Here is a 21584-nt window from a genome sequence, read left to right on the forward strand (position 1 = left end):
ACACAAACACCTCGTTAACTTTATTAACCTGGATGGTGGTTCAACCAAAACTACAACAACACTAAGCTGATTGCCTCTTATGCATCATTCAAATGTGGAAACTTGATCCCTGCTTTAAATTGAAGACCACAGCCAGTAGAAACATGAGTCCATAATATAACAGAGCGCTGCAGGCAGATGGACAGAGCTGGGATGAAGACTCCCTCCGCATTATGCAAATAGCAGAAACACAAGTACAGTTATGACTCTAATTACTGTAAGGAGCTTATTGTATATTAATTGTATGCACAGTAGTGCTGAGGTTTTCATAAGCTGCAATAAGCATTGCAGTAATGTAACATGTTACATTATTCCTCTGACATGTGCAAAACATCTAACGTGAGAAGTAAACACCTGCAGTGCACCACTTTAAAAATATATTAATAGTTTCATGTCAGAGTCATAGCTACCTCCCTCTTTAAGGACTGTGATCAGTCATAGTGTTATTTATTAAATTAGACTAGGGCAAGATTATAGCGTGCCACGTTGGGCCTAATTTGCCTCGGTGCACACACCACTGCACATTGCAACCAGCGAGCCATACAACACACAAAACCATGGCAGACTCTGGTAGCACTTTGTCCACAGTGGGAGCCAAAGATCTGTAAGAGCCGTCATCCAAAAGTGAAACTGACACTTGGGCTAAAAATGCTGCGAGGACTCAGGCGGGAAGGTGCTGCAAAGGGCTCTGGTGTGTTTTTAAAGTAGCACCCCAGTCAGACTGAAACAGTGACGAGGCTCAATCCCATATTGAGGGTCTCTCTCATCCAGGCTTTGGTAAAACTGGTATTACAACAAGGAATGTAAACTAAATAGGGCTGAAGGATATAAGGAAAACATGTGATAGGCGATAACGTTGATGACGATACGATTTGGGATAAGTAAACAAATAATAGATTTGGACATTTATGTTCATATATGCACCTCCTCCGGAGAAAGTGCGTAAGTATATCTGCAGGTCAGTAAATGTCTGAAAGCACAGAGGGGCGGTCAAGAGACAGGAGAGTGGAGAAATGGAAAATAACCATCTAATTTATTTGATATAATCTAGTGTGAAAGGAAACTGGAGTCTGCGGATAGTGTTAGTGTGACCGTTCTCAGTTCATCAGTCCAACACCATGAGTCGACCCAGATCACACACTGCTCTGCTGTGTGGACGTGAGATCAAATCACAACTATCTCCATCATCTCAACGTGTACGTCATAATCAAGGCTGAAGGACGTGCTCTCTGGCTTACCTGTGGCAGAGCCGTGTTGAGTTGTCTCTGCAGCGAGTCTCTCTCGTGGCTCACTTCGTGCAGTTTGCCCTGCGTCAGGCCCAGGTTCTCCTGAGACTCCCTCAGAGTCTCCAGAAGACGATCCCGCTCCTCCAGCATGGACACCATCAGCGACTCAAAGTGACCCTCTGAGTCCGACTGCAGCGGGGAGCCGGAGCCCCGTCGACCACTGCTGCCGACCCCCCCGGGCCCTTCGGCCTCACTGATGGTGGGCATCACCTCGCACATCATCTGCAGACACGAGACAGTTATGAGAGGGGGAAGGAGAGAGCAGGAGAGGCATGAGGCTGGGAGCATGGACAGGTTGTGAACTACATTTCATTTGTATAAGAGACCAACGCTTCCATATGAAAGAAGGATTCAACTGAAGTTAATTCATCCACCAGAGCAGAAAAATGGTTTCATCTCAACACCAGAGATGTATCACTGACATCCATGGATTTGACACTGAAATAGTTTTCATGTGAAAGCAAAGTTGAGTTTGTTTTCGTTGAAATTCTCAGTTTTCTCTCGTTCTCCTAAACAAACACCAGAAAAATTGTTTTGGGGGGGACAACGTCTTGCACATCCTCGTCCCAACAGATTTAAACATTGTAAATGTAAGTGGTTTTCAGTTTGGTTGAACTCTAATGCATTAAACTTAAGCAGTCTACTCCTGACAGAGTTGACTTACAACAGTGGACCAGGTCAAAAGTGCAGCCTTGTGCTGACTTAGACAGCGGACGTTGACATCAGAACAACAGAACAACACAACATCTAAACACAATGGAAAACTCAGTCAAAGCAGCTGAACCAGCTCAGTGATTATTAGTAATGGTAAACGACAACTAAAAACACACTTGGCCCATTCATCTGTCTAACTAACCTACATCGGAATGGTTTGGAAAAGAAGGGAGAGGGTTAAATAAATCTCAGGCCACTAGGAGAGCTGTGTGGTGTCTGAAGCAACAGCTGAGCAGGAAGGTCTGGGGCGTTGGAGCCGGTCTGCAGACCCACTGCTCCACAAAGAGCCCAGAGTCATGTGAGCTGGATTTACATACCTACGAAGGAACCACGGTTTACAAATTGGACAACTTGGTTTCAGCTAGAGTGCCCCCCCCCCTCCCCACACACACACATTCATCTTAGTCTCTGCATCATCTGAGATGCCAAAAGCCATTTGCTTTCAGAATCCACTGCATTCGGTTCCATGCACCACCCTCAACCGGGAGTGCATCGTCCAGCTACTGTGTTCGAGAGCTGGTTCCATACAAATGAACCTGCCTTGTTTAATCAGCTACAGATGTACAATGCAAGTGTGGAGGGAACAACCATCTCTGCTGTAGGAAGGAGACCAAGTTAACCTGGTTCATCCCGAGTCAAACACACAAGCAGCCCTCCATATCCAGGTCAGGCCACTGAGGCTCAGCCAGGAGGGGGAGGGTCCTGGCATCCAGGAGGGACAGATGGCGGGTCCACTGTGACTCAGGGGACATGGCCCACGTCAGAAGGTGAAGATGACAGGCAGGAAGGAGATGTGGCGGCAGGACACCTCCACTTTAAAAGACTTTAAAGAGTGAGGGTAACACAACACGTGACATCTTTCAAAATGCAACGTGAATAATCAGAAACACCACCTGCAGGTATCGAGCTGAAGAGATCAGATACATGGAGGTACACTTCACTCCACGGGGATTCAGCCACACACACTCCTGTCAGTGGTGGTGGTGGTGGACCCCCCCCCCGGGCAGAGAACCTGACCTCGGGCCTGATGTGGGTGTAGCTCACCTTGAATGAACAGCGGGATGTCAGACGTCTTCGAGAGCCACGTTACTCGGATGTCGAGTAAACAACCAGGTCCAGGTGGTCCACGGTGTCCCCGGCTGGTCGAGCGGGACAGACACGGCTCGGGTCGCTCAGCGGATCGAGTCCCCTCACCGGCGGGGGGGCATCGCGGCTGTGGAGAGGGGATCGCTTCCTGAAGGCCTCGCAGCGAACCCCCACGCAAAGTGAGCAGGGACAGGGGCAGTATTCCAACTTCGGCCGGCTAACTCCGCGTTAGCAGGCTAGCATGAAGTGAGCCGGTGATCGGATGGTTGCATCCCTGGATGTGGAAGTACCGTGTCCGTGTTAAATCCTTAAAACTGAACACGGGTCATCCGGTAGAAGGGCAGCCGCTCGAGGAGAACCCGGGCCGGGGACGTGGAGGCAGAGGAAGCGGAGTTCTTCGGCTTGAAGTCAGTCTGGATGTTAGCTACTAGCCCGCTAGTTAGCTAACGCTTGCTAGTTTTCAGATAGTTCTCTAAAGAGCCGCTCTGTTGGAGATGGAAGTAGACAACATGGTGGAATGCGTCGTGTCCGTGTGTCTTACACGATCTGAACCGGTCAAAGAGCTGGTGAACCCGTGGAACTCCGCCTGTTTTCCCCAGGAGCGTTAGCGCGTCGGCTAGCCTTAGCTTCCCGTCGCCTCGGAGGAGTCACGTCACCACATCTCGGAAACTTCCAGCCGACGTTAGCGAGGATTCTGCTCCGAGCCGCGGCTTGTGTTCCACTCGTGTCCGTCCGAGCCGCTGGTGCTCCGTCGGGTCCTCTGCACCGAAGAGGGTCCGTCGGTTCGCTGCTTCCCGGTCGCCTCTGCCTGCCAGCCTTGGCAGTCGGGACAGCCAATGGAGGGCTCCGGGTCTCTAGCGCCTCATGAGCCTGGAGTCTGCGGGAGGAGAGCGAGTCCCGGGCCGGCAACAGGAGGAGGAGGAAGAGGAGGAGGAGCATGTATGAAGATATTTAACAACAATCCCCCATGGATCCAAATATCACACACATATCACCAACTCAAATTAAAGTAATTTAATAAAAAAATTTAAAACATTTCAATGCAGCAACAAATAAACTAGAATTACCGTAGAATGTGATTGAAAATCAAATGAAACCTTTCTTAAAGGATAGTAAAGGAAATGTGTGTGGGTAGAGAGTGATGGGTCTTTATTACGGATCATATAAGAGCCTCTTCACTGACCTACATTCAGCTGCTGCACATGAAGTTTCGGATTTAAAACAATACATATTGATGGACTCACTGTAAATAGAATAGCAGCACCATCTTGTGGTTCAACACTGTAGAACAGAGGTCTGCAACAGGGGGTCCGCGACCCCTAGGGGGTCCGCGGAGGTACTGCAGGGGGGTCGCAAATTCTTTGGTTGATTAGACAATTTTTTTAATTTGTTATAATTTGTTATTTATTTTCGAGCCAATTTTCCCCCCACAAATGTCTTTAAATACACATTAACATGCATCCAACATATTGTGAGGCTGATTTGACCCTCTCCCTGACAACATCCATCCGTCCAAGGTTAGATAAGTTGTTTGCTATCCATCAGGGTCCGACATCTCACTAATGTAGGAGTATGTGTGCCATGCACAGATGGCTTGAGGATTCACTTTCTCTTCTACATGCATGTTTAAAATAAAAACATGAATCTGTGAATTACTTTAATAGCTCAGTGTTGTATGCAAGATCTATATGTTTATAAATGGCAGTGGCATGGCCACCCTTGCACATGTTTAAATTAAAAACATGAACATATGAACCCGTGTAATATTTGAATAGCTTAGTACTGAATGCACAATAACAGGGTAGCTATGTTTATACATGGCACTAGGCCCAGTTTAATATAAATCACAATTTTATACAATATATATATAGTAGGGGTCCCCGCTCCATCTTTCCACCATTTGGGGGTCCTTGGCCTGAAAAACGTTGAAGAACCCTGCTGTAGAATTTGTATCGATGATGCAGAATCTTTATCAAGTTCATGTCTATTGGTCCTAATGGTTCAAACATTCAAATATCTGGTGGATATATAGTACCTGTGAAGTACCTGGTTTATATAGGGCCTTTCAAAACAAAGAGGACAAAAAAAACCATCAAAGACAATAAAATATCATTTAAAATAATGTTCTGCTGACCCTCTTTGGTCTTCAGTCCAGACCGAGGGACCTTTAACAGGTTCTCAGCAGAAGATTGACAGGTTTGTGAGGTAGTTGCATTTTGAACATCCCTGAATATAAACCATATTGATACTATATATCATTTTATACAATAATATTGTCTTTTGCACACTCTGTCTACATATTCTTACAATCATAGTATATTATATTATCTATTGTATAGTCAAATACTTATATTTGTACCTCTACTATATATCATATCATATTATATCATACTCTTTGTATATTATTTGTATACATAAGTCTATATACAAATATTTATACATGTGTACATATTATTATTATTATTATATGTATTACTATTATTATTATGTATACTGTTGCTGCCATTACTACTATATACTGCTATTATATTGGTATAATTACTATCATATATAAATATATATTGTTATATTATATTATATACTATATATTCTGTACTATTTTTATATACTGTCTAACAATAACATTACCAGCATATCATCAGTACTATTACCATCATCTTGCCACTGCACCTTATCTACCTTATCTGTGGTTGGGAGAGAGTAACATCGGCAAGGGGGTTAAGGATCCATCAAGGGAGGAAAAGGTGCTTGGGAGAGCAGAGACAGGGACCTAGCATTGACCAGTACTTCTTACGAAGCAGCCAGTCAAATCAGTCGAATGAAGCACAGCGACGGGACGCAAACCAAAGTTCGCAGAGCATCAGCACCCCTGTAACGGAAGAGGATAACACAAGCAAAGAAATGCCGGTGGATGAACTCACCCAACCACAGAGACCTCTAAAAGAGGACAAGATCAAAGGGCACAGACCGAGTGTGAAGTGGCCCAAAGCTGTTGAAAAGCGAGAGTGGGAAACAATCAACGACCTGACAAAAATCTTGGAACAACAGGTAGGAACAGCAGAGAAAAAGCTTGAAAGGATGGGAGACATTATCTTCCACTACGGAGAAGAGCGCTTTGGAGTAAACAAAAGGAGAAGTAGCAAGACCCCTGCCGCGCCAGCCAAATCTAGGAGGCAGCAAGAGATCGATATATTTGTCAGAAAGAGAAGGCAGCTGAGAAAGCAGTGGAAGAAGGCCTCTGATGCAGAGAGAGAAGGTCTCATGCTACTCCAAGCAGACGTCAAATGTCGGCTGGCAACCTTGCGAAGAGCGGAAAACTTAAGGAAACTTCGTAGGAAGAAGGAACACTCAAGAACACGGGTCTATAAAAACCCCTTTAAGTTTGTCCTAAAAACAAAACCAGAACTGGAAGAACATCTGGAAAAGGTCCACCAGGACACGAAAAGGCATGAGCAGATAATCATCCCACATGACATCCCACCTATTCAACCACCAGAATTCAATCTGGACACTGACCAGTGTTAATTTCGTTGACGAAGACGATGACGAAATATATTCGTTAACGACCTTTTTTCCGTGATGAAGACGAGACGAAGACGTAACGAAAACGAATCTTTGAAAATAAAAACTATGACGAAATCTATTTTAATTTTCGTTGACGAGACGAGACGAAAATGTTGGTGGTTGACTAATTCACAATAATTTTTAAAACGTCATCGTATCAGGCCGTCATGAAGTATCAGGAGCGGGCGAGTGAGTGTGTCTGTGTGTGTCTGCGCCCCAGATAGAGCTCCGGTCCGTAGCTCCGCCCCCCGCCTCGCGCACTCGCTCAGAGAGACACAGTGAAAGCAGAGCGCGTTCTCTATGAGCAGCCTCTCAGTGACTGACTGCTTCTTAACTATGAAAACAGTGGAAACCAGAGTTTCTCTGGTCTCAGCTGATCAGAGATCAGCGCTGCAGCTTCTTGATCAGAGCAGAAGCTGCAGTTGGTTTGTACCGATGTTCAGTTTCTGTGTCCGGCTCCAGTCTGACCTGCTCTCACTTTTTGTTTGACTAAAACTAGACTAAAATGGAATTTGTTTTCATCGACTAAAACTAGACTAAAACTAAGAAGGATTAAAATGACTAAAAGGTGACTAAAACTAATATGCATTTTCGTCAAAAGACTAAGACTAAATCAAAAATAGCTGCCAAAATTAACACTGACACTGACCCTCCAAAATGGAAGGAAGTAGAGAACGTTGTCCGACGAGCAAGAGCGGCCTCGGCTCCTGGGCCTAATGGAGTACCATACAAGCTCTACAAGAACGCCCCGGATGTTCTACGCTTTCTATGGAGGCTTATGAGGATAGTGTGGCAGAAGGAAATAATACCAAAGGCATGGTGAAGGGCTGGTGGTGTGCTAATCCCGAAAGAGAAGGATGCGACAGACATCAGTCAATTCCGACCAATCTCCCTTCTCAATGTTGAAGGGAAGATCTTTGTCAGTATAATAGCACAGAGGCTGTCCACTTACCTGGAAAGAAACAACTACATTGATACATCTGTACAGAAAGCAGGTATTCCTGGTTTCTCTGGTTGCCTGGAACATACTAGTATGATCTGGACCAGATCCAAACAGCTAAGAAGGACAAGAGAGACCTCTATGTCATCTTCCTCGACCTGGCCAATGCCTTTGGCTCAGTTCCCCATGAACTCCTCTGGGAATCCTTCAGCTTTTTCCACATACCAGAACCCATCACTACACTGGTAAAGGCATATTTTCAAGACCTTCAATTGTGTTTCACAACACCTGACTTCACAACAACATGGCAGCGCTTGGAAGTAGGCATAATGGCAGGCTGTACAATTTCACCTCTGGCCTTCACTATGGCCATGGAAGTCATCATCAGGGCATCGAGATGGGTGGTCGGCGGTGAGAGAACTAAGGAAGAGCTCCGTCTCCCACCTATCCGAGCATACATGGATGACATGACTACACTGACCACCACTGCAGCATGCACCAGGCTGCTACTTGCAAAACTGCAGGATAACATCAAGTGGGCCCGGATGAAAATCAAGCCAAGCAAATCTCGAAGCATCTCCATAGTCAAGGGTCAGCTTAAAGATGTGAGGTTCTGCATTGGAGATGACCCGATACCAACGGTGTCTGAGCAACCTGGGTCAAGAGCCTGGGTAGATGGTACAACGAAAGCCTCCGGGATAAAGATCAAGTGCAGCAAGTAAGGCAGGACATCGCTGACGGTCTTGAGAACATCAACAAGACACTACTGCCTGGGAAGCTCAAGCTTTGGTGCCTACATTTTGGACTTCTCCCCCGGGTAATGTGGCCACTCACCATCTACGAGGTCCCAATAACAACAGTGGAGATGATGGAACGAACCATTACCTCATACGTGAAGAAATGGCTGGGTGTCCCACGATGTCTGAGTAACATCGGCCTCTATGGCAAAGGGGTCCTTGAACTACCTCTTACAAGTCTAACGGAGAAGGACAAGTGCTCTAATGTAAGACTTCAGATGACATTGAAGGACTCCAAAGACCAGACCATTAGCAAGGCTGCACCTCCCCTACAAACTGGACGGAAATGGACATCATCCAAGGCTGTGCAGCAAGCAACATCAGCCCTGAGACACCAAGACATTGTGGGGACTATCCAGCGTGGAAGAGGAGGTTTTGGCCTGGCAGCAAGCAAACCAACGTTCCATAAGGCAACAACATCTGAACGTAGGAGGTTGGTGGTCGAGGAGGTGTGCAGACAGGAGGAGAGTGCAAGAAGTGCAAAGGCTGTCTCTCTTGTTAAACAAGGGCAATGGACGCAGTGGGAAGGCCTGGAGAGGAGAAAGATCAACTGGAGTGAGCTTTGGCAAATGGAGGCAAGCAACATCAGCTTCATCATAAGAGCTGTTTATGATGTGCTTCCATCACCAAAAAACCTACATCAATGGTATGGCGAGGACTCGACCTGCCCCCTCTGCCCAGCTCCAGCGACTCTCAGGCATATAATGACAGGTTGCAAGACCAGCCTCTCACAAGGCCGCTACACCTGGAGGCACAATCAGGTCCTCAAGAGCCTGGCTGCAGCACTTGAGACCAAGAGGAGTGCAACCAATTCATTACCTCCAAAATCAAGCAATCCCGTCAAAACAACAACATTCATCCAGGAGGGACAGAAAAGGCCCAAGCATCCTCCTACGAAGCCAGAAACTGGACACCTAGCCATGGCCAGGGACTGGAAGATGCTTGTCGATATTGGCCAGCAACTCATTTTTCCACCTGAGATTGCTTCTATCAACCTTAGGCCAGACATGGTGCTCTGGTCTCCTTCACTGAAGGCTGTGTACATCATAGAGCTCACAGTCCCGTGGGAAAACTCTGTTGAAGAGGCCTACGAGCGTAAGAAACCGCGTTACACAGAGTTGGAAGCAGACGCAACTCAGCGTGGCTGAAATGCAAAAGTCTGGCCAGTTGAAGTGGGATGCAGAGGATTCGTGGCTTCTTCCACCATCAGGTTGCTGTAAGAACTTGGAATCCATGGACAGGCTCTGCGACAGACCGTCAGAGCAGTTTCTCAAGCTGCTGAAAGAGGCAGCCAGTGGATCTGGATCAAACGGAAGGACCCTTGCTGGGTTATAACTTCATGACCCCCCATCCCCACCAGAGAACCCAATTCAGATCCCTCCAACTTGAGAAGGGAATATGAGGTATGCGGTCAGCTGTAGGGCTGGCTCATGGAAGAGGACACCCCTGCCTTGCATAGTCCCGTGGGAAATCTTAATTGGGCATGGGACACAAGCTAAGGCTTGATCACCCTTTAGCTGGCCACCTTTGATGAGAGTGTTTAGTGATTCAAGGCCGAAACACCCACTGATTCGAAGGCACAGGACTGAGGATGTGTCCCAAAATTGACATCTTAACCTGGTCTAAGAAATACACCTCCCATGCCACTCTGTCAACATCACGGCAAATCATGTGAGAGCATACCATCTATTGGCACAATGGACAGTTTTAACATCTCGTCCCGTGTTTTATGATTCTACCTATTCGTCTTGTGTTTCTGTTTTTATTCTCTCTACCTACCTCAATATATTTTATTATTTTATTCTATTGTATTGTATTTTATTTTATTCAAATATACCGGCTGCTATGACGACTTAATTTCCCTTCGGGGATGAATAAAGTAATCTATTTATCAATCCATCTAAAGGGGATGATTTTCCCAGATAATCCACGGATTATGCTAATTGCATAAATATCCTGCCACGCAACTCAAAGCATTCTCTAAGTCTTATTTGAATTGGAAACCAGAAGGTACTATTCAGGTGAAATAAACCACTAAAAGCATAACTAGTTAAACTGAAAGTCGTATTTGAGTGGAAAAGAACTCACAGGAAATTACTTTGATTAGTATTTGTTGTTTATTTTTTAGCCAAACACCAAAAATTATTATTCAGTTCCAGTTTCCCAAAGGCGACAGTGACATAAACACATCTCAGCTTTAGACTGTTGATCAAACTTATGACTTATGAATATTTTCTATGAATTGATAAAATAATGGTCAGAGGAAGAAATGATGATGATGAAGCTCCAGCCTGAATGACCATGGAGACCAACCCTGGACCTGAAGAGCATCACGTGCTGTTGCTTCATTCCTCCAGGTGACTAACATTTGGATTGTGCAGTTTGTAAATTGTGCAGTTTGTAAATTGAGGTTTGGCGATGACTCTTATCAGGAGGTCACATGTTTGCAACTTGATATTTAATGTACATATACAACTCAGAGCGACATCAACCACACTCAACCATCTGAAACTTCCCTGAATGACTTTGCATTGACAAACACTTCATTGTGTGAAACAGAGATACAGTATATAAACCTCATATGTATTCAGACACATGATAAATGTTTGTGTTGGAAAGTGGAAACACACATTTCAATCAGAATACTTGTTTAAATCATATTGTAACACATCACAAATGGAACAGTTATAAAACCAAATCAGATCCCACCTGTAAACACCACACACCTTTCAGATTTGTTCAATATAAAAGTTAAACCTTACAAAAAGCTGAAGACATTCACGAGGATTTTGATATGAAATCCTTCTGCTCGCATTTGCACCTGATTAGAGACATAAACCCCCACCAAAAACCATGAAAGAAGACTTGGTACAGTCTGAAGTGATCAATATAAAACAGGTATTTCCCACACGCTGCTGATTTAACTCTCAAATGTTGGCAAAGGCTGGTATTTGACCTTTGACACTTTGGCTCTGTACATGACCACTCCGCAGACCATGCCGACGGCTGCCAGAACACATCCAGCGATGAACACCAGGTTCAGATTCAGGTTGTTCACTGAAGAAAAGAGAAACACAATGTGAGTCGAGCTTTGTCCAAAATCAAGCTGGGATTCTGACGAGGCAGGTGGGCTCCAGGCGGGTCATACCTGTGGCTCTGACGCTCTCTGCCGATCTCCGTAAGCGCAATGGCCCCTGGGAAACGAAGTGACTGGCACTCTGGATGACAGCCTCTCTCTTGGAGCGTGAGGGGCTTGTCGATGTAGAGTTGATGCAACCTTTGGAACACCTGGTGTTGGAGTTCCCTGCTTCACACATCATGACCGAGCAGCTGATGTACACCTGAACACAGCAAGACACGCCCCCGATATGTCAGCAGACGTACAGATGTAGAGTCAAACCTCTGCTCTACTTCATCCTCAGTAACTGTGTCAGGTTTTTATAAACTGTCCCATCAGAAACATAAATGTATTAAACCATTTAGTTCCATCTTATTGGTTAATTCACCTTCTTGTTAGATACCTCCAGCCTAGATCAGTATATAGAATGGAAATAGAGGGAAACAGCTAATCTGGCTTTGTCCGTATAAGCAAGATCAACACTGAAGCATCTCTGCACTTGACTAAATGCTTTGTTTCCCTGAACTATAGGTACAAGGGTAATATATATATGTATATACTGTATATATTCATGTACACTGTCCCTTTTTAATAAACAAAAGAAGTTCTAATCCAAAGCTGACCTGATTGATCATTCCGATGAACTTGAAGGCCTCCATGCTGAACTTGAATTCTTTCTGGTCAGCGGGGGAGTGGATCTGAAGAGTTGGATCCATTTGACACCTTTTCAAAGGAAGAAGAAAGGAAAAAACACGGTAAGAACAGTGCCCCTGCACTTAAATGCCACTGGGGGGAGCATAGGTGACAAAGAGACTCACACCGTCATTCAAAGGCCCAGCTAGCTGCAAATCTCTTATATTTTACGGCCTTTCTTGAAGGCACCTTTACCCTGACAACCAACATCTACCTTCAAACAGTAGAGTGTGTTTTCATACCCATTTTCAAAGATGGAGTAGGTTGGGCGGTAGTTGGGGTTGTCGTATGGTGCAGCTCGGCAGGACTCCACAAACAGCTGTGTGTTGTTGACCGAGGAGGTGGCCTTGATCTTCATGTAAATCCTGTTCCCAATGTCGTACTCCAGAGGATATGCTGCTGGATCAATCATGGTTTGGAACTGGTTGTTAGGGTAGAACTCAAACTGGTAGGTGAACGTGCCGAAGCCCTTCTCCCACACAGTGATGTTCTTCCTGTGTGCCACAAAGCTCAATGACACGTTGCCTTGTTTTGGGTACTGGCAGTAGAACTGCACCTCCAGCTGGTGCTTTCTGGTGATCAGGTCTCCGGGGTTGTCCACCGTGGTGATTTCGTTCTTGAAGATGAGGTTCTCCTCGTCTTCCTGCAGGACAGAAAGTTACGAATTCAGTCCTCATGCAGTAACCGACAAACAAGAAGCAGCACTGGTAACTGAGTGTGTAGTGAGATGACACGAGGCCCTCGCTACCTCGATCTGAGTGCCGCAGGCGTTGAGGGGGATGATGGCGATGATGTGAGTGCTGTTGGAGTGTCTCTGGAGGCTGCAGGCCGTGTTGGAGGGATCATTGAGCTGCATATGATCCTCATGGAGTCGAGGGAATGAGGCTTTCTCAACCGATACTGTCATTGAGGACTCGTTGCAGATCACATGGGATTTAACTGGAACAAAACAAGTACATTTTAAACCATGATTACTGATATTTAGTCTATATTTCATATTGATGTTTGTTAGATGTTAATTCTGCTATTATTTTGTTGTTGACAAATGCTGGTCAAAAGTGCTTATGCAGCATTCAGTTGTGTTAAAACAACATAGACTGTTGACAGTGATGTATCCTGGTGACTCACCTATTTCACTCCTGGCTTCCACAAGAACACACCTCATCTCGGACTGATAGACGGCAGGCCTGAAAAACATTTGTGAATACATGTGAGAAGTTAAACGTGGTTTCTTATGCACATGATCGTGTCGACAGAGAACTGAAGTCCGAGACTCACGGTCTGACTGCTTCAACAGCAAAGCAGATCACGAAATGTTGTCCGTGGTCATCTGGGAGCGGCGTCCACCTGAGGACAAACTCTCCCTGTGTGGTCTGGTGCTTGCTGATGTTCGCCGGCCCACTGACGATGATATTATTTATTCTGTGTGAAAACAGAACACAGTTATCTTGCTTGCTGAGATGTTTTGTTGCCACAAGGCCTCAGCGTTCTCATTGGTTCTCACTTACGTTGCATTTGTGGCCTGAGCTTTGACTCTGATTTCCAATTCCTTGTTGACCTCTGCTTGGAAACGATCTCTATTTTCAGGTGTTGGGGGCAGAAGCTTGGGCAGGAAATCTCCCTCCTGACATGATGGAGCGGGGGGGTCCACTGGAATTTAACAAATGTGATAAGTATTGAACAGCAATTAGCAAACTGCTACTGAGTCTTTTGTTCGTTGTAAAATCTAAATAAAGTCACAGCTACGACAAATATAGTAATTTTTTTATTATTAAATGAAGAACATGTTGTTCTAAAGCCAGAAATGCAGAGTTAAGGGAAATACAAGGATTTTGAAGAACAAAGAACTTCATAGTGAAGAAGTTAAACTTCTCACGAATAAAACAAAAATGTAAAAGTGAAAATAAATTACAAAAATAATATAGAGCAATAAAAACACGAAACGTGTGAGAGAAATGTAATAATGAAAATCATGCGATGTGTTACAATAAGACTCTTTCTGCTGTATTTCCTCAGACAGGATGCTCCAGAGCTTCAGAGCTCTTCTCTATACCTGTGTTCCCTGAAGTCCTCCACCCAGAATCTGGATCAGCTCAAGGCTTCTACCAGAGGCTCTCAAAGTACATGAAGGGTTGTACGAGTATAAAAGATCCGAAAAACACTGAGGAAGTGATTGAATCAAAAAACTCTATTCTATCAAGTACAGGAAGCCATGGTCTCAGTATTTTGTGAACATGTGTCACACATTAGGGCGTTCTTAGAGGTCCAACACTTATAAAGACTTTTATTTCACTGAGCCCAGAGCAGCAGCAAAAGGACCTTTGCTTGGTAGGACTTAAAAAGAATTGGCTCATTAAATATATTGTCAAGTGTAAGGAAAAGTAAAAACATACTTACCAAGAACAGAGAATTGCAGAGGAAGTTTGCTGAGAGGAGCTGTGGTTGGGTATGAGGTTGTGGTTGTGGTTGGGTGTGGGCTTGTGGTTGTGGTTGCAGCTGTGGTTGTGTATGGGGTTGTTGTTGTGTATGGTGTTGTGGTTGTGGTTGTGTATGGTGTTGTGGTTGTGGTTGGGTGTGGGCTTGTGGTTGTGGTTGCAGCTGTGGTTGTGTATGGGGTTGTTGTGTATGGTGTTGTGGTTGTGGTTGGGTGTGGGCTTGTGGTTGTGGTTGCAGCTGTGGTTGTGTATGGGGTTGTTGTTGTGTGTGGGGTTGTGGTTGTGGTTGCGGCTGTGGTTGTGTATGGGGTTGTGGTTGTGGTTGTGTATGGGGTTGTGGTTGTGGTTGGGTATGGGGTTGTGGTTGGGTATGGGGTTGTGGTTGTGGTTGGGTATGGGGTTGTGGTGTGGTATGGGTATGGATATGGGTACGGGTGGTATGGGTATGGGTAATGGATTTGGTATGGTGTTGTGGTTGTGGATGGGTGTGGGGTTGTGGTTGGGTATGGGGTTGTGGTTGTGGTTGGGTATGGGGTTGTGGTGTGGTATGGATATGGGTACGGGTGGTATGGGTATGGGTAATGGATTTGGTATGGTGTTGTGGTTGTGGATGGGTGTGGGGTTGTGGTTGGGTATTGGGTTGTGGTTTGGTACGCGTATGGGTAATAGGCTCTCTTTCGTCTCCTCACGGTCATCGGAGCCCTGTAGGATCTGGATCCGTCTGCGTATTGCAGATTGATGTGGCCTTGTGGGAAATCCTCCACCACCAACTCAAGTCCAAAAGCGTTGCTGTTGGCTCGGGTGTAGTTGTAGTGCAATGTGCACGATCCCTATCAATGTGAATATTTATTATTAATGGGAGGCAAAGAGTCAATACATTAAAATACAAAGTATGCAGATTCACATTCCTCAGCTGACCTGGTCTAAGAGGAAGCCTGGTGGCAGGTTGCACGAGTTGCACTCCCTCCCCCTGACCTTTCCATATCGACATCGGACTTTGTCCCCATCAGGATCAAAAGACGTGAGCTTGTATGTCCGAGGGCAGTTCTGAGGAACTCTTGAATGGATACGATAACAGGAGTTAGTAAAAATAACAAAAGATGGAATCATCAGTGTTTAAAACAAATTCAAATTCTCCACTGTTTGTGATAAAAGGGTTGAAGGTCGACAGGTTTCCAGGTATCTGCAGAAGACTTACCGGAGGATAGGTAGGATGCCGATGTCTGGTGATCTGTTTGGTTTCCTTGTGTCAGATCTCTTTCCCAGATCTACCTCAGTCAGTAGATGCCAGCTGCCAACATTATTGGCCGTTCTCACCCAACAGCAGCTACTTGCCCTGGTGTGTGTGGAGCAGATCGAGGTGTGTGAACATGACTGTTGTCAAGCAGCGATGATAAATAAAAGAATGCTCCACAAAGTGTATTCAGTGAATACATGTTAAGAGCAGAAAGGTGAAGCAGGTTTATTTATGAAGGACATTTCTTACACAGAAGAAGATTCAAGGTGCTTCACTGAGACATTCAAAACAACTTAGAGACCAAACTCAGAGAAATCAAGTCAAAATCCAAAAACACAGCTTCAAGCTAAACAGAGTAAAATAGGTGAAGAGATTAAAGAAGTCATTAAATGTTAAGTTAAAAGTATAGAAAGGTGTTGAATGATAAATGTAGGTGTAGTTAGGTCAATCAATCAATCACATTTTATTTATACAGCCCATATTCCCAAATCACAACTTGTGTCACAGATCTTATCAAAGTGCAACATCCTCTGTTCTTAACCTTCAACAGGAGTAAATCCACCAGACAAGAGAATTCTATGAAAACAACGACTGTGAGGGTCCCTCTCCCTCTGAGTAACTAGAGCAGGTAACTAAAGCAGGTAAGTGAGGCCGGTAACTGAGGCCGGTAACTAAAGCAGGTAAGTGAGGCCGGTAACTGAGGCCGGTAACTAAAGCACGTAACTAGAGCAGATAAGTGAGGCCGGTAACTAAAGCAGGTAACTAAAGCAGGTAACTGAGGCCGGTAACTGAGGCCAGTAACTAAAGCAGGTAACTAGAGCAGGTAAGTGAGGCCGGTAACTAAAGCAGGTAACTAAAGCAGGTAACTGAGGCCGGTAACTGAGGCCGGTAACTAAAGCACGTAACTAGAGCAGATAAGTGAGGCCGGTAACTAAAGCAGGTAACTAAAGCAGGTAACTGAGGCCGGTAACTGAGGCCAGTAACTAAAGCAGGTAACTAAAGTAGGTAACTGAGGCCGGTAACTGAGGCCGGTAACTGAGCCGGTAACTAAAGCAGGTAACTGAGGCCGGTTACTTAAGCAGGTAACTAGAGCAGGTAACTGAGGCCGGTAACTAAAGCAGGTAACTAAACAGGTAACTGAGGCCGGGTACTTAAGCAGGTAACTAGAGCAGGTAAGTGAGGCTGGTAACTAAAGCAAGTAACTGAGGCCGGGAACTGAGGCCGGTAACTAAAGCAGGTAACTAAAGCATGTAACTGAGGCCAGTAACTAAAGGAAGTAACTGAGGCCGGTAGCTAAATTAGGTAACTGAGGCCGGTAACTGAGGCCGGTAACTAAATCACGTAACTAGAGCAGGTAAGTGAGGCCGGTAACTAAAGCAGGTAACTAGAGCAGGTAAGTGAGGCCGGTAACTAAAGCAGGTAACTAAAGCAGGTAACTGAGGCCGGTAACTGAGGCCGGTAACTAAAGCACGTAACTAGAGCAGATAAGTGAGGCCGGTAACTAAAGCAGGTAACTAAAGCAGGTAACTGAGGCCGGTAACTGAGGCCAGTAACTAAAGCAGGTAACTAAAGTAGGTAACTGAGGCCGGTAACTGAGGCCGGTAACTGAGCCGGTAACTAAAGCAGGTAACTGAGGCCGGTTACTTAAGCAGGTAACTAGAGCAGGTAACTGAGGCCGGTAACTAAAGCAGGTAAGTAAACAGGTACCTGAGGCCGGGTACTTAAGCAGGTAACTAGAGCAGGTAAGTGAGGCTGGTAACTAAAGCAAGTAACTGAGGCCGGGAACTGAGGCCGGTAACTAAAGCAGGTAACTAAAGCATGTAACTGAGGCCAGTAACTAAAGGAAGTAACTGAGGCCGGTAACTAAATTAGGTAACTGAGGCCGGTAACTGAGGCCGGTAACTAAAGCAGGTAACTAGAGCAGGTAACTGAGGCCGGTAACTGAGGCCGGTAACTAAAGCAGGTAACTAGAGCAGGTAACTGAGGCCGGTAACTAAAGCAGGTAACTAGAGCAGGTAAGTGAGGCCGGTAGCTAGAGCAGGTAACTGAGGCCGGTTACTAAAGCAGGTAACTAAAGCAGGTAACTAAAGCAGGTAACTAAAGCAGGTAACTAAAGTAAGTAACTAAAGCTGGTAACTAAAGAAGGTAACTGATGCCGGTTACTAAAGCAGGTCATTAAAGCAGGTAACTAAAGCAGGTAACTAAAGTAAGTAACTAAAGCTGGTAACTAAAGCAGGTAACTAAAGTAAGTAACTAAAGCTGGTAACTAAAGCAGGTAACTGAGGCCGGTAACTAAAGCTGGTAACTAAAGCAGGTAACTAAAGTAAGTAACTAAAGCTGGTAACTAAAGCAGGTAACTGAGGCCGGTAACTAAAGCAGGTAACTAAAGCAGGTAACTAAAGCTGGTGACTAAAGCAGGTAATTAAAGCAGGTAACTAAAGCAGGTAATTAAAGCTGGTAACTAAAGCAGGTAACTAAAGTAGGTAACTAAAGCAGGTAACTAGGGAAATGGACAGAGCATTCCTCCTAAGATCATCAGGCAGTTCCTTCCTTCTTTCCTCAAACTATATTTGTCCATGTTGAACATAAAATTCTTTGCCATTGAATCTTATTGTGAAGGGGAGGCGTAGCCAGCCTTTCAGTTTCGTCCTGTGTGTGGTTGGTGTATGTGACAGATACAATTTGAATGTGGTTCCACCACCTTTCTGCAGAATGACAGTCTGTTAGTCCTTGTTCAGATTTTAGCTGGCTGCTCCCCAGGGGTCCAACAGGATTATTATGATTATCATTATTATTCATTATTATTCTTACTGTTATTCTAATTGTTTCCTGTCCGTTATCTATTTGGGAACATTTCCATTAAGAGATTTTAAGATTAGCACTAAAGCTTTAGAGTCTATCCTGTAGCTCACTTACAGCCTGTGTGGGGATTTCAGAACAGGGTGGATGTGAGTTCTTATAGTTTGAAATGTATTCTTTGAGATGCATCCCCCTGATTTCGATGGGTTCAACACATAAACAGTTCAAGGGACAGTAACAACAAGCAAGCCCATCGCAGTCCTCAATTTTACTGGAAATAAAACCAGTTTCAACTTAGTCTCACTAAGCAACAAGTGAAAGTTAGTAGCTTTAAATAGACTCACCTCATCTGAAAAGGTTTGTCACTGCGAACATTAGTCGTGAAAACTCTTTCAGTCTCACAAGAGCCTCCGTAGTATCGTGATATGTTGGTCTGCCTGTCAACCATACCCGACGAACTGCCATAGACAATGCCACAGTTGCTCCCATAGCAGTTCCACCAGTAGACGTGCCCACACCACCTGGAGGTTGACCTGCTGTGAAGGTCCACCTGCAGGGAGAGATCACAGTGAACACTGTGCTTCCAGGTGGTAGCTCTGCTCAAACTGAGGAGGTGATTATTGTTTGCAGAATGCAGCCGCTCACATTTGAACACCAAGCTAAGGAACACATTTCTCCAACTCGACTTTAAGATTCCTTGATTAACTTTTAAAGCTCAGCATGGTCTGTTCCCAGGTTAAATAACAGAGCTTCGTCCTGCCTTGCTCTGAGACTCAACCTAACATTTTACAATCAACACCTGCCAGTAGTACCATTTATTATTGTTTTATCCCCATGTATTTTGTCAACCACATTGTAACCTTGTCTAGATAAGTGCTAAACAATTATAATAATAATAATTATTATTATTATTATTGTTTTTATTACTTTGTCTTGTTCAGAATCTGAAGTTTAACAGTATCCAAATCTTTAAGAATTTTGGATGTAAAATGTGTAAAATTACTATTATTATTAAATCAATATTTTTTTTTGTGGCCTTGATCCTTAACTAGAAAATCAAACCAAAGAAATAAAGCTCCCACAAACAAAAGACATCAGTAATAATGAAGACGAATAAGACATTTCTATCACGGACCAGATTCACACATTGTCTCGATGTCTTCATTGTATCTCTCACCTTGTAGGTTCCATCAGGGTTTTGTCCTCTGTAGGTGTAGGTCGCCAATCCCCCAAAGTGATGTGATGCAGACGCCAGTGAGACCAGGAGCAGCTGAAGTAGGAGCACCGCTGTGGAAGCCATGATGCAGAGAACTGGTCTGTGTCCCGGGTGCCTCTCACATCCACCTGCAGCATCTTATATACTGTAAGCTGGAGTTTGATGGAATGCACATTCGGGTTGAAAACAATGCAGCACCTGCAGAACCGGTTTGAACTTACTAGAAAAGAAACCTCCTTCTGGGAAATGAGTTTCTATAATAGGTTTGGAAAAAAAACTATTGTGTGACTTGATTGTTATTGAGCACATTTACACGTAACAAGCTCCAACAATAGTTTAGAATCGTCTGAGCAGAGGAACAAGAAAGTTTTCCTGATTTCATATGAAGTTAAAGTTCTGACTGTCAGAACAGAGCTGCTGCTTCACACTTCTTATATGAATGAATTGACAGTAGAAGAAGTTAGTACATGGATGCAGGTGTTTTCACAGGATCTAGTCCAGACAAAGTCACAGAACTTTACAGGAGTGAAGTTTCAGTTCGGTGTGTGGACCAACTCCTCTACAGTAAACTCATGTGTGGACTCATGCAAGAAGAGAGCAACTGTTTTTCTGTTGGGAAACAAAATGGAATCCAGTGGTTCGGGTCTTTATTGATTAAGCTTTATTGTCCGTCCTGGGAGAAGCTTCCCTGACATGTGACGTCCTCTGAGGTCTCTACCTTCTCTTCCTGGTCTGAGGTTTTCTTGGAGTTTTTTCTTCAATCTTGATGAAGGTGAAAGGCCGTGGATGGCTTTGTCCAGCCCAGTGAGACAAATAGTGATTTATGAATATGGCAGAGGTGTAAAAAGTACTGAAATATTGTACTCAAGTAAAAGTACCTTTACTTTGATGAAATTTTTCTTAAGTACAAGTAGTACAAAGTACCCATCTAAAAATCTACTCAAGTAAAACTAAAAAGTAGTTCATTTAAAATTTACTTTAAGTAAAAGTTACTTAGTTACTTCCTACAACTTGATGGGGGCCGCTCCTATACAGTGCAAAAAATGACAAGGGGTCATAAATCCAATCCATAACAGTTACTTTTAATTAAAGGAGAATATTTACAAATATAAGTGCAATGACATTAAACATGTCAAACATGAAACATTTAACATGTCAACACAATATTTAAGAACTTTTGGGAGGATCATGTCAAGACATGAACCACATGACAATAAATAAAAAGCTAAATGCCGCTCTCCCACTTTATATTTAAACTTATGGTTAAACTTTGGTCCACCTTTAGAGCACTAGTCTTCAAACTTCTTGTTGAGTTGAGCAACAGCTGATTTTCAAGCTGAGTAGAGCTCATCCGGGCTCTGCAGTGAACAGCCGCACAGCTGAAGAGTTGCTCGCAGGCGGCCGAGGCAGGTAGGCCAGTGTTGAGTTTCAGGCAGTGTTGTGCATGAACGAGTTCAAAAGAACGCGTTCATTAAACACATTCATTTTTATGAGAACGTTGAAGTGAACGCAGCTTAATGACAAATAATGAATTTGAACGGTGAACACGTTCATATTCTCTGAGGTCTAGCTAAGCGTTACGGAATGTTTTCCTTCTCCTGAGGAGAGACGCTGCACCATATCGTTGCTCAGTGCCTGTAACATTTCCAAGATGTAGCGC

General features: G+C 44.4%; 2 protein-coding genes across 2 annotated transcripts in view; both read right to left on the bottom strand.

Annotated features, from left to right (window-relative positions):
- ppfia1 (PTPRF interacting protein alpha 1) overlaps window positions 1-4021 on the bottom strand; it is a 35516-nt gene extending 31495 nt beyond the window's left edge. The window contains exons 1-2 of the mRNA XM_053426682.1: window positions 3084-4021; window positions 1278-1547 (exon numbers count right to left, since the gene is read on the bottom strand). Coding sequence (XP_053282657.1) covers window positions 1278-1547 — 270 coding nt within the window. The 5' untranslated portion in view covers window positions 3084-4021. The remainder of the gene's footprint in view (window positions 1-1277; window positions 1548-3083) is intronic.
- Window positions 4022-10524: 6503 nt separating this feature from the next.
- LOC128444378 (uncharacterized) lies at window positions 10525-20055 on the bottom strand. The gene is made up of 13 exons (XM_053426854.1): window positions 19886-20055; window positions 19053-19258; window positions 15871-16008; window positions 15591-15729; window positions 14635-15502; window positions 13746-13887; window positions 13516-13659; window positions 13366-13424; window positions 12986-13176; window positions 12480-12880; window positions 12168-12267; window positions 11575-11767; window positions 10525-11483 (listed from the first exon to the last, which is right to left on the bottom strand). The coding sequence occupies exons 1-13, from the start codon at window positions 20006-20008 to the stop codon at window positions 11347-11349; spliced, it is 2841 nt and encodes a 946-aa protein (XP_053282829.1). The 5' UTR covers window positions 20009-20055; the 3' UTR covers window positions 10525-11346.
- Window positions 20056-21584: the final 1529 nt, after the last annotated feature.

This window comes from Pleuronectes platessa, chromosome 1 (genome assembly GCF_947347685.1).
Source record: "Pleuronectes platessa chromosome 1, fPlePla1.1, whole genome shotgun sequence".
NCBI classification, from domain to species: Eukaryota; Metazoa; Chordata; class Actinopteri; order Pleuronectiformes; family Pleuronectidae; genus Pleuronectes; species Pleuronectes platessa.